The sequence below is a fragment of the Thunnus albacares genome, chromosome 21, assembly GCF_914725855.1.
Source record: "Thunnus albacares chromosome 21, fThuAlb1.1, whole genome shotgun sequence".
NCBI classification, from domain to species: domain Eukaryota; kingdom Metazoa; phylum Chordata; class Actinopteri; order Scombriformes; family Scombridae; genus Thunnus; species Thunnus albacares.
This window is the reverse complement of record NC_058126.1, coordinates 10,281,117-10,294,418: the sequence shown is the minus strand read 5'-3', so window position 1 is coordinate 10,294,418 and position 13,302 is coordinate 10,281,117. Positions and strand designations below refer to the sequence as shown.

The 13,302-nt window shown below is 37.5% G+C and overlaps 1 protein-coding gene across 6 annotated transcripts in view; it reads right to left on the bottom strand.

Annotated features, from left to right (window-relative positions):
- Positions 1-2,955: 2,955 nt before the first annotated feature.
- myom1b (myomesin 1b) overlaps positions 2,956-13,302 on the bottom strand; it is a 31,294-nt gene continuing 20,947 nt past the window's right edge. For 4 of the 6 annotated variants that reach the window (XM_044339470.1, XM_044339471.1, XM_044339473.1 and 1 more), the window contains 17 exons: positions 13,177-13,221; positions 12,914-13,050; positions 12,636-12,780; positions 12,151-12,210; positions 11,995-12,062; positions 11,781-11,894; positions 11,021-11,071; positions 10,647-10,734; positions 10,520-10,558; positions 10,320-10,425; positions 9,915-10,078; positions 9,622-9,658; positions 9,345-9,367; positions 8,695-8,750; positions 8,348-8,563; positions 3,825-3,966; positions 2,956-3,742 (listed from right to left, as the gene is read on the bottom strand). In XM_044339470.1, coding sequence (XP_044195405.1) covers positions 3,525-3,742; positions 3,825-3,966; positions 8,348-8,563; positions 8,695-8,750; positions 9,345-9,367; positions 9,622-9,658; positions 9,915-10,078; positions 10,320-10,425; positions 10,520-10,558; positions 10,647-10,734; positions 11,021-11,071; positions 11,781-11,894; positions 11,995-12,062; positions 12,151-12,210; positions 12,636-12,780; positions 12,914-13,050; positions 13,177-13,221 — 1,709 coding nt within the window. In that variant the 3' untranslated portion in view covers positions 2,956-3,524. Of the gene's footprint in view, positions 3,743-3,824; positions 3,967-7,000; positions 8,564-8,694; positions 8,751-9,344; positions 9,368-9,621; positions 9,659-9,914; positions 10,079-10,319; positions 10,426-10,519; positions 10,559-10,646; positions 10,735-11,020; positions 11,072-11,780; positions 11,895-11,994; positions 12,063-12,150; positions 12,211-12,635; positions 12,781-12,913; positions 13,051-13,176; positions 13,222-13,302 lie in introns of those variants that run through there. The other 2 variants (XM_044339472.1, XM_044339474.1) reach the window with 2 other exon arrangements.

Below are 13,302 nucleotides of genomic sequence, written 5' to 3'. Positions count from 1 at the left end.
AGTATCTTAATTGTTACTTATAGTATAACAGAATCACTTTATAAGTAAAAGAAAAATAGATAGTAGTCCAATCTTGTGACTTATTTTTAAACACAGCCTCAGTCGGGAGCCAAAATGATGTGATAGAATCATAATTATTTATTTAGTTATTGGAAATTATCACTTTTGCCTGCAGTTACTGCTAAGTGATGCTTTATGAAAGGTTTAACTTATCAGTGGTGTGTTTATATGAGTATCTGTTATGATCAGGTTTTTGGAGGATCCCGGTTATATGTTGCACATGTAAACATCATATCCTGGTGTCAGAAAACTGGATGCTACATGGAGAGTCCTCCAATAGAAACAAGGATACTGTGGTAACAGAAAACCTGATCCAGGTTTCTGAACCTTCTCTGTTAGCAGAGAAATGAGTCGAGTTGTTTGACCACTCAGCTTATATGTAGGAAAGAACACATTATTGAACATTTACAGCTGACTGATTGTTATAAAAACTCTTTACTACCGACTTACTGACATTTATACATTTGCTGCAGAGCTGAGTGAAAACCAATGAACATTTTATTTACGGATTACCAACATTTATAACGGCATTATTACCAAATATAAGAGATAAACACCAGCCAAAAGGATTTTTTACAACCTGGTAAAAAAGTTGTTCTTATCGATGGTTTATGACTGTCTATAAAGCATTAGTGATTAATAAAACATTAGTTACAACTTATAAACCTTTGTAAAAAGAGCTCTATTAGACAGTGTGACAGGGTTTGGCTTTATTATAATTCTTAAAGTAAAGTTATGAGATACAGAGTTGTAAATGTGTCTTTTGAAAGTACCCTTATGAACTGTATTATGTTTCTGAACCTCAAAAGAGAACTCAGTGAAAATTCAGGAATTTTTGGTGTTATTTTGTGCTGTAGAGAAATCAGGAAGTGTTCCCTCCAGTCAGAAATATCACCTGATAAGATCTCATGAGCCGTTTTTTTCCCCTCATGTTTTATCTATTTAACTGGCAGGGACTGGTTCTGATACTAAATCTGCTCTCCAGAGGCTACAAGCCTAACAAAAGCAAACATCTGATTGGTGTAGATACAGTAAAACAAAAAGCACAATAAGACATTGTCTATTAGAGCATAATTATTAACTAACTATTTCCATTGTTTATACCCTGAAATCGAGTCCAGCCAGTTAAAGTGGCCCTTCATTCGTCCCGGAGATGAAATGAATTCTCAGTGTTCTCCATCTGGAGGTCAGAGGTCACTGTCAGCTACAGAGCAGCAGCCCTGCGGGTGGTGGAGGATTTTCATAGGTTCGGTCACTGCACTGAACCTGAATGCTCTGCTCTAAAGGACACTGTGACACTGTGCTTGCCAGGCTTCCCTAATAAACGGATGTAAGGAAGAACAGAGCGAGTCGACCGTCCTCCGGCTCTGGAGCGGAAGAAGAATCTATCTTCACACAATCTGCATGATTGTTTAATATTTTGAAGTATTTGGCTTTAAAACATGTTGAAAGGTCTGTATAATGTTTCTGTTTGTCCGTTTGTATATACTTTGTCTTTCAATCTGTCACTTCTCAGTACGCTGCAAGTATTTGCTGCCAAGTCTACTTTTTAGGCCTTATTTCCCAATGAAATGTTTTGCAAGAATTACCTCAATAAACATGTGTGGGATTAGATTTGTTTCAAAATTACTTAATAAAATCTCCCACGAATCAAAGCAAAAAAAAGTGAGTGTGATTAATCTAAAACCACAAAATGACCTCAAAGGCAAAACTGACAATAAAACTAAACAAGACATTACTTTTCTTTCACTGATCAGGATTTCTCTTATATTTTTTGTGTTGCAGGGCTGCATCCCTATTGGTCAGTTACTTTTGGAGGGACAGGTCAGCGGACTGGACGAGCAACAAGTGGTACGAAACTGAAAAGTGAAACTCAGTGAAAGAAAAGTGAATAATTCTGTAAACAAATGTTGTCTTTCGGGTCACTTTTTTTGGTTTCAAATGATTGTTTATTCACTTTCAATTTAATTTATTTTGTTTGATTCTTAGGAGATCTTGTTCAGTTATTATGAAACTAATTTAATCCCATAAATACTTCAGTAAAGAATACTTTAAACATTTTAAAATACCAAAACTCTAAATGAGCTATGCATATATAAGCAACTGCAACCAGTTCGTTTCATTGAAAAATCTTTACTCTACAACTTTCTCACTCGTTGAATTGAATTATTTCTGCTTTGTTTCATCCCAAGAATTTCTCCTGTTTGCTTTGTTCCGCCCCCCCAACTAGTGACCGCCTCGTCCTCCTCGGCCTGAATCCACCTGCATTTTACCCCAATTAGTGCGACAATTTAATTAAACCAATGAATATGTCACCCGCTCTTTTATTCAAGCAAATGTGATGAAAAAGATACACACAGTAAACAAAATACCCAAAACAATAACATACAAAGAATAGAAACAATCTAATATTTGTGATGTTATTACTGTAACAGACTTGGATAAAATACAAAATACAGTTTCCTTGTAAGATATATAAGGGAGAACCGGGGCGAAAGTAACACTTTTCATTTTAAAAGATAATGTTACAGACAGAAACTCATTTTCATTGTGATCAACAACTCACATGCATGTTCCATCAATACCAGATCAATACCAGATCAATACCAAGTGCTATTTTGTACAAATGTGGAACAACTTTGGTATAATTTGACTTTGTGCATTGTTTCTTTCAACCCCATCAGTCGGGATGAAAGAAACATACGGATGGGTCAAAAGTAACGCCACAGTATAAACTTGAATTGTTTATATTATTCTTGTTTTTATTAAAAATGTCTGACAATGTCCTCGTTAATATGTAATGGCAAATTATGTCCTTTATCTTAATAAAAAAATATTAAATTTCATTTTTGGATTAGTCAATGATGCACATTTTGCCATTTTTTGCCATCTAACACTTACCTATCCATAAACCCAACCCGCCTCCTCCAAATAAGGAAGTCACCTTTATATAAACGTCATCTGAACTGCATCACTTCCCCGGGTCATAATTACAACGTCCGCTAGTTGGCGTCTGTCACTCAAATGTAACTGAAGGTCCTTTTGTGGTGACTGAATTTTACGACCTACAGGGTGGGTTTTTTGTGAGAGGACAGACTCGTGAATTTACTTACCGTGATTGAAAACAGCTTTTTCGGGTAAAATTCTGCAAACGTATGACGTATCCACACAATCTTTCGCAGTTCTGTTAAGTGTTGTGTTCTGTATGTGCTGACGCAATTAGGCATACCACACTTGTATGGGCTCGGAGAAAATCGCCGTGTTACTTTCAAAGTGTTACTTTCAACCCGGTTCTCCCCTACTTATTCCAATATAAATACATTACTACAAATGTGGAATATTGTTATCATTAATAGAAAATACAAGATCTAGGTTATAAAAACTGACACATTAGACACAAAAGTCCACTTCAAACATTGTGGATATCAATATTTGAGTATATTTTTCTCTACACTAGCTCAGTTTTACTTCTTAGTGTTTTCTGGCTGTGTCTCAGCTGCTGGTTCAGGGTCCTTTGCTGTGCCTGCAGGCTGTTCAGCGACTTTTTGTTCTGAATCTGAACCTTTTGGTTGAACAGACACAGCGGCTGTAATCTTCTCTTCTTTCTTCTTTCCCGACTCCTTGTTTTTGCTTTCCTTGTTGTCTTCCATCTTTTCCGCAGGAGGTGTTTTAGTTACAGATTCTGCAAAGGCAACAAAAAGCGGCATCGTTACTGTGATATCTCAGACGTCACACAAACACATATTACATTTCAGCCTTCTCACCCTTTCGCTTCTTCGTTTTCGTTCCAGTTATTGAACTTTTCATCTTTTCCTTTGGGGTGTTTGGGCCGAACACCACATTTCCGTCCGCATCAGTCCAATATGAAGTTACCCCCAAGTCAGGAGTTCCCTCTGTGATCTCCAGCTGAGAGGAGACATGTTGGGAGTTAGACCTCACCATGTCATAAAGATCTGAAATCAGAATCAACCAGCACACCGACAGCCAAATAATGATGCCCACTACTTACCCAGGAAGTTCAGAGAAGTCAGACCTACCACTGACTGTGTGGTGTATTTTCATTAAATGTCATCGGTGTGCTTAAAGAAAATATCAAACTATGCAGATTGATTTTATACGTTTTATAAGCAATAAGCGCTAATTTATATTGATGATGTATTTGTAATCTCATGAATTACATTTAACGTACGCATAGAAGCACGGTAAAAGAATCATAATCATACACTGGAGAAAATTGAGTGTGTTTGTACTACATGTCACTTTGCTTGGGTCTGCATTTTTTAAAAATACTCTCTGGTGGAGATCAAGAAATAAGGGTGTAAAGTGACTAGAATAACTTATAAAAAATAAAGGCCAGAGGACAACTTGGCAATAATGGTGTAAAATGATCCCCAATACTTATATAACCAGATAGAATTGAATATGCCGGTACATATCCACAACAGCTCAAAACCTGTCTTGAAGAGTTTTGACCAACAACGAGTGTCGGAGATAAAAATAATAGAGTAATTGGCCAAAAATTAAGGAGAATGGACGATAGGTGTGACCTATGCCGACCTAAGGGTATAAAAACTACGCCCTGAAGGAAAAAACCTTCAGAGCGACCTGGTTCATAATATATGCGCTAATTTGCTCTCCTTTATTGCCGGCATTAAAGAACAATTTGCTGCTTGGAAATCTGACTCCTGATTTTTATCTTCAAAAGGTAGTTTTTTGATCTGGTGTTTTTTTCTTCAACTGTCTTCCATCGATCTGACACAACTGCCAAAGTAATCCACCTGACTACAGTACAAACATGATACTGCTGCTTATTAAATATCGTTCCCATTTTCAATCAGATTTTTTGATACGTTTTAACTGACAACAGTCTATATTGTATAGTGTTCATATTCATAAAATTGAGCAGACTCACTTATTCACATGACCTTATAGCAGTGAAAATATCAAAATGTGATTTACAAATTATACTTCAAGTGTCCCTCAAAATACAGTACAATGATTTTTTATCTATTCTGTTTATAATTGTGTTGAATTAAGCTATAGAGACTAGCTGAACATGTCCTGCTGCATTGCTATGTACATGGTTGAACTACTCTCTCTCTTCTTCTCCTCAGCAGCCACCAGGACTTATCACACATACAGTAGTCCAGATTTGTCACGTTAACACTTAAGTGAAGAGGTGGAGGAAGTGAGATGAGTATATTCTGCTGATTTAAAGTTGGGGGACTTACAAGAGTCAGTTTTTTAAACAGACATAATAAAAATTTTGATGTAGCAGAGGCCAAGATATCTCGACTCCATACCTAGATTATCTAATTATTTGGCCTCTATTATACATTTTTACGTTGATATTGCAAACTTGTTACCAAAAGTTGCCTATTTACACATCCAGCAGGTGCTGTGCAACATAAACATTCATTTGTCATCCAGTTTGTATCCATTTGATGAATGTAAGTCCTGTATTTAATCTCCTTATGGCTCTGTTTAGGTCTTCACCAACTCCTGAGGGAAATATCTGCCTCTTTAGCTGTTGGCTGCAGCTGGAAACAACACTGATGAGAGTCGACTAAAACAGTAAAGTTTGGGGCCATAAAACCAAAACAATTAGCTGAAAGATGCAGAAATGCTCGTGATACGTCATGTAATAATCTCATCATTGGCTTCATCACTGCGAGTGACACCCTTCACATACATGTAGTCATTTGATCTATTGTTAATATGTCTAAATATTGATTACAGCAGCTTTAATGGGTCGATCCTTTACTTCACATAACGCAACTCGATAGCATCTTTAGTGAGACCCTGCTTGCTTCAACACCCCCAGTTTGTAACGTAGGTCTACTGTTTGTAATCTCTAAGCCTGAGATTATTGACGTAGTGTCACATGACTATCTAGCAAACGATATTATGTAACTGGTTCCACAGGCTGACCAGTACTCCTCATCACTAGTAAATTGACTTTGACATGTAACATCAGCGGTGTGCCCCTTTAACTCTTTGTGTGCTCTAGAGACACTCTAAAAACATTCTTGGTCCACGTCATCCGTACTTTCAAGTCAGTAAACCTGGACCTGCTAATCCACATGTTGTCTAACAGTGTAAAATGGTCATTAAGAATCATCAAGTACTATATGGCTTTCTCAGCCCTGAGAGGAGAAAAAGCAGCCAAAATGATAAGAATATAATAATCCTGATATATTTCTACTCTATGATTGTACCACTGGATGCTGGTGACCACACAACAAGAGGAAACAGCATTAGTTTTCTCTCAATTACATTAAGGAGAGCTTGATTTTGTTGCTCTTAAAGGATTAAAGGATCACATTTTTTTTAAGTTTGTCCTAAAACAACAGTCAGGTGCTCATATGACATATGTTTTTCTTGCTGTAATCATTCATCCTGTTCATACTGACCATTAAGAGATCCCTTCATAATGCACTTTTCAGTGTAAATCCACAGTCCTCCTTCTGTGAAAAAATGTATTTAAAAGTTTATCTGAAGATGATATGAAGCTCAAATAAAGACAAATTCCCTCTTTTTGTTGCAATCCCTCGACTGCACCTGCTCCTCCATATGGGCACCTGACTTGTTTTAACATAGACTTGAGAAATTGTGAATTTATCCTTTAAGGCAACACGTTATCTCCATCTTTTTTTTTTACTCGGGGCACCATAAATCAAGCGCACCTCAAGTAATCTAAAAAAAAAAAAAAAACAACAAATATGTGGATCAGGGTTGGATTACAGCGGAGGGGGGTTCTCTCCATGCTGATGGTTGATCTTCGGGGGAAGTTCCAAGTCTACGGGAAATCGTGACTGGGAGTGAAAAAGGGGAAGAGTCGACTGAAACGAGAGAGTGAATGGTGAAATGGTGGACGGGCACAGGGTTCAAACCAAAGTGAGACAACTCAAAGAGGAAGAGGAGGAGGAGGAGGAGGAAGTGGGGAAGTACATGCTCGTTTTTATTAGTGTCATCAAGAAACAGGGGAACAGGAAGTGATGCAATAACCGATTAACAGTCTTTGTTGCAGTGACATCATTATCATCATCATAAATAAAGGGGGACATCATAATCATTAATGAATGACTGTGAAGGGGAGGTCATAACAATGGTGAATTACATCGATAATAAGGACTAGACAGTGGGATCTTTACTACATACAGGGAGACAGTGAAGGTGATGTCATGATCACGACATTAAAAGTGAAGTGAATGGAACAAACAATAAAACAGGACTCAATGTAAAACCTGATGAAATGGCACATTTGCATTTAAGGTACACATTTTACCCCATTTTCTACAAATTTTGAACACTTCTACTGTTTTATTTCCCAAAAGCAGAACACAGGTATTTAGATCAGTTCATGTGACTTCCAGAGAGACTTTGCTTCCTTTGATTTCAGGTATTGTTGCATTAAAATTCAGCTGCAGGATCTAAAAACCTCCCGATGCTCTAGATTCCCACAAGCACTTGAACGCACCGTCCTGAGGATTTACATGCAACAATGCCGACTTAACCGAAGGGATTAAGATGACTAATCACTGTTAATGATGACCTTCTGTGTCTCAAGAATGTTTTGAGTCTCTCCAAAATGTTTCCTTTATGTTAATGACATGAAATGAAACTGATTGCTGCAGAAAATGCAGGAAAACAACACATTTATAAATCTAAAACTATTGAGTGCTTTTGAAAATTTTTAGCAGTGAAGTCCACAGAATTTGTAGAAAATGAGGTAGAACGTGCAAATACATCCACATGGCTCTTTATAGACATCTTTCTCTTCTTTGACTGAGAGTTGCATCCTATCAACACAACATAACTTTATTACTTTTGGCTTTTTTTGTTGTTGAAAGTAACGTTTCATTTCTTTTCCTGAAGCAAACAATGAAGTTTATGCCAACATTTGCCTCTTTGCATGCCATAGCTTTACACAAACACAAACTAAATTTGCACCAGTAATATTTTTGAGTGTCTTATGACGTTCAGCTGACATTAGATTCATCATTATTGGACCAAATGTGTACATACGGTATAGATTTCCACTTGTGTCTTTAAGTTACAACTCTAAACCACAGTTTGGATTCCTCTCTGAACTGTTGTCATGTTCAGATTGTTCAGCACCTCTTAAGTTAATTTATTTCTACACAAAACATCTAACACATCCTCAAGCCCTTTTTTTTTTTTTAAAACTGTTTCCAGTGTTTTTCGTTTATACATATTTATGACAAGATTTGGACCGCTTTTACTTTTTCTTGCCGCCCAGTTCTTCAGGGATGAAGACACTTACGGTGAAGTCCCCGCTCTCCGTGCCGTACTTGTTCTTCACCAGGATGCTGTACTTGCCAGAGTCCGACGTGTTCACGGCGGTGATGGTGAAGCTGGCGAACTTGCCCGATTCGAACTTGAGGATGATGTGTTCGTCGGACGTGATCTCCCTGTCGTTCTTCAGCCAGGTGACCTCTGGCACGGGGTCGCCCGAAATGTTGCAGGTGAGGTTGAGGGCCTGAGGGGAGGATAACACACAACACACACCAGTAATATTATACATTAACGACAATAATATTTAGGCAGCATGAGAGGACAGATACCAGTTTAGTGTTTTTCTTAAGGACAAGGTTTTTCTATAAGGTTTACCTTGCCCTCCTGTATGGTGACCACATCAGGCAGACCTCCTGCTACTCGAGCACGGTCTGAAAAACACAATAACGTCAATAACAGCAATAAACCAACTATGTATCGATGGCGCTTTCAAAAACAAAATGGCTTTACATAAAGTTAAAAAAGAAGTACAAGAAAGTTCAGCAAGACTCAAACAAGAAATCACAAAAAAGCAACAATACAAAGTGAACAACTGTACTGGACGAAAAGCAAGAAATCAAAACTGCAAAATTACGATTTTAGCTTATTGATTTTGAAGAGAGTTCATAAAAATTAGTTTCCAGTGTTTTCATGTCATTTAAGAGGATAAAAAGCATTTTATTCCAGACTTGAGGTGGGAAAATCAAGTCTTTATCGAAGATGATAAATGATAAAAGCTCTTATATACAGTTTACATGACTTGTTTTAAAAGTAACCAATAAAAGTCTTAAAATTAACTGTAAAATCTACTGGAAGACGACATTAGTTGGAAAGAACGAGGTTTATATGAGCTGTGTGTTTAGTTTTAATTCAAATACAAACTACAGCATTGATAAACAGTATACAAAAAATAGGTCATCCAGGCCTAAAAACTGCCAAACAATAGAGAGAACGCTGAAACCACAGTAAAAACATTCATCACTTACTTCTTTCTGCGATAGCAGCAGCTCTGAAGACAAAAAAAGAGGAAACAACAATTAGATTAAAGGTGCTGAAAATCAGAAGTGAATGTTAAAGTTTAATCAGCATTCTAACATCCTCAATGTATTTCCTCAAACCAGAAAAACAGAAGGTCTAAATCTAAAAACAGTCCATTTGAAACAGTAACACAAAGCAGAAGTAATGTTGTAAAGCATGTTGTGTCTGTGGCTACATAAAGCTAATAATAACAGTTATTAATAATAAAAACAGTTTGTAACTCACTTGAGTCTCTGGAATTCTGCAAAAGCATCGTCAAATGCTGAAAAACAAAAACAGGTTGTAAGAAACAGAATCTAGTTAACTCACAGAGTGAGTCTGTACACACAGGTAGGTGATACTAAATGTAAAACACCACAAAACAAGATCTGCAGTATAAAAAAAAAAGTGCGCTATGTGCCTATTAAAGGCCGTTAAATGTCTTAAAAGATCTCTGATGTATGCTGGAAAAAGGCTGCTTAAGAAACGACGGTAAAGCCAAAGTGTCACTTAGCGAGAAGTTTCAAACATGTTCTCACCTTTACCAGACAGATCAACAGTCCTCTTCAAGCCGTCCTTTCCATCATGGAACTCAATGGCGTACTTGCCCATGTCTTTCTCTGTGGGCTCTGTGATCTGCAGCCACAGCTGCTCTCCCACCACACCACTCTTTACACGGTCGGAGAAGGCGATGGCTGAGTCCCTGTAAGAGAGAAAATACAGACGTGGAGACAAAGAAACATGTCTGAACACACTTGCATGGCCTGATTATTTGTTTTTGGATGAATAAATGGCACAAGATTGCTGTAGGACTGTGTTTACTATGCTCACACATAATCCACAGATTATGGAGCAATGTTGAGATGTTTGAGCAGATGTTACTAATTGATTTCAACACAAATGTACACGTTTGCATACATATAAATATAAACAAGAGAACATACTTGTAGTGCCATGTGACTTGGAGCAAATCATTATAGTAGTTGACAAAGGTGTAGAGTCTTATGCCTTCATCTGTGCTTGTGATCTTCAGCGGTGTGGAGGAATTGGCTGCAAGTAAAGAAAACCACAGAGAGGTGATTGAAATACTATATTCTGTGAGAGAGAGAGAAATGTTCAATGATTCAACAGTTTTTATACTCACCAATAACACTGAAAACTAGATTCATCAAGTCCTTGAAACCTTGAAGAAAGACAGATTTGATCATCTTAAGTGAAATATTTGATTACATTCATTAACAGACTATTAATAGGTGACTCTGCAAGGTTACCTTGATCTGTCAAATTCAACGTAGACGTGTCCTTTCCTCTGTCATCCTTCAGAACAACCTCATATATGCCGGCATCCTTCTTGGAAATCTGACAGAATGAAGAGTAACGTCAAACTCAAAGCCGTAAACAACACAGATCATCACTATTATTTTGTAAAGGAATATGATTTCTATTCATGTGAAAAGGGCAAGCTTTTCTCATCTGCTAAGGGTGCTGCAGAAAACACATATATGACGCAAAAGCAAAAAAGCAACCCTAACGAACAAACAAACAAACAGACAAACAAACAAACAAACATCGATCTAAAATGAGCATTCTCAGGCAAAACGGCAAAAACGGTCACTTATGATGACAACAGATAACTGATCCAGACTTTTGCTGCTCTCCAAACTTGGTCGTCGTCTGTGTCTGCAGTGGAGCCACGCTGAAATGGGACACATGTGACATCATGTTTATATGTTATTTTACCTGGGAGGATGGCATGTCACTGTACGCCACTCGGACAGACGTTTAGGGACAATACAGTGGGATGAGAATGAGTGAGGGGATACAGAACGAAGAGATGGTTAATAAGAAATCTGAGAGAGAAAGAGCAGATTAAAACAGCAAAGAGACAGAACACAGAGAGAGGAAGTGATAACTGCATCTAAAAAATGTAGTGATTTAATCATGTGTAGCATATGATATTGTTAGTTGTCTTAACGTATGATGTGTTAAATTTACATTAACAGTTAAAAGTTTGGACACACAAGGGTGTCCAAATTCAAGGGAATGGGAAAATGTGTCCAAACTTCTGACTGGTACGTTAAAGAAAATGAATGCTGGTTAATAAGATCAAAACCTTTTAGGTGTCACTGATGAAATTAGTAAAATATAAATGATCCGGCAACCTCCTTTTGATTGTTTTTTCACAACAACTTACTTAAAAAAACTTGTGGACGAAGGATCCATATATTTTTGGAGTATTGACATAAACAGAGCTGTATAAGGATTCCACCGTTTACAGTCATATATGCAAATGAATTCAGAGACAGTTATACAGTACAGAAATATATTCAGACACACACACATATATATAAACATATATATATATATATATATATATTATATATGTATCGTCATAATTTCCTCACCTGAGCTATTTCCAGAGTCAGCACTCCCTCAGCGAAGCTCAGGTGCTCGTCTGCTTTGAGCTCGCGTCCGTCTTTGTACCACAGCGCGACCGTCTCCTTCTTCATGTTGCCAACCTGAAAAGCAACAAAGCAGAAGGATGTTTTTTTGAGAATTAAGATACTTAAATAGTATCTCTTGGAAACTACTAGCTGTGTGGAAAAAGCTCAGTCTCACCTTGCACTTCAATACAACACAGCATTCTGGTGTCACCTCGTAGCTCAAATATTCGATAAAGTGAGGACCTGGAACAAGATGTGGCAGTTATAAAGACAAGAATCAAAACATATAATGCTAATTTAGATGTAGGTCTATTAACTGAGTGTCACACACCTTGTTTTCTGAACCATTCTTTCCTCTGGAACTCTGATTCCTTCTGAAGCTGCTTGAACACTGCAGGAAAAAAAGCTTTTATGGTTAAAAACTAGACATTAAGTTACCTGAACATGTGATACTTTTTGGTTAGATTATGTGCTAACATGTATTTTGTTTTGGATGTCCTGTTGCAATGTGCTTTCTTATGTGTTTTACTGCCCTCCAGTGTCCAGAACTTAGAGGTGCTGTTTTTTGTACATGCTGAACTTAACAACTTTTGGAAGGATGATATCATACAAATATTTTTGCAGTGAAATTGTCAACAGATGATATATTGCAGCACTTTCAGTATTTTCCATTTCTATGCCAAAAAGTGAGTAAAATCCACTGATTCTCCATGGGTTTAGTCTCTAAAATAGTATTTAAAGGAAACTAAACTCTCACTGAAGATAGATTTTTGGATTAGGAGCATCTTCAGGATGTTTTTGTACGACTGTACATACCATCCCCTATCAGTACCAAGCTGGACTGGTTTTTAGCTTTCCCATCCTGCAACTGGAAGGTGAAGGTGCCCTCATCTTCCGGGTTCAGACACTCCATGATCATCTCAATCACGCCGGTGTCCTTGTCAAAGTGCATCTTGTATTTCTGTAAAACAAGGACAACATCTTCTGAACTCTTAGGTGAGATCTTTTCAGTCTGGGTTGAGCTGAAACAAAAGGGATCCTTGATATATTATGAATGCAAATTATAGGGTTAATTTCCTTTGTTGCTTACTGACCTCCCCCTGTGAGAGAAGATTGTCATTGAACACGTAATCAACTTTGCCGTTAGCTGATATCTTCTCCGCCTGCAGCCAAAAGCGAACTCTGCCCTTCTCCATCAGCTCCACAGCCAACTCTGACTTCAGAGGAATAACTAGTTTGAAGAGAGAGAGAGAGAGAGAGAGAGAGAGAGCCAGCTCAAGAAAACAGCCCAGTTCATGACATACTTAAAAACTTTTTTTAAAAAAGCTAGAATGACTTGTGCTGCAGTCACACTCACTAGGGAATTTGTGGTCGTGACTGATCTCCAGCAGCTTCTTCAACTCTGTGAGAGGAAGGGGAAACAGATTTTTAGATAAAAAAGCAATAACTGAAGTTATTTTATTGCAAGAAAATTGTATTTACT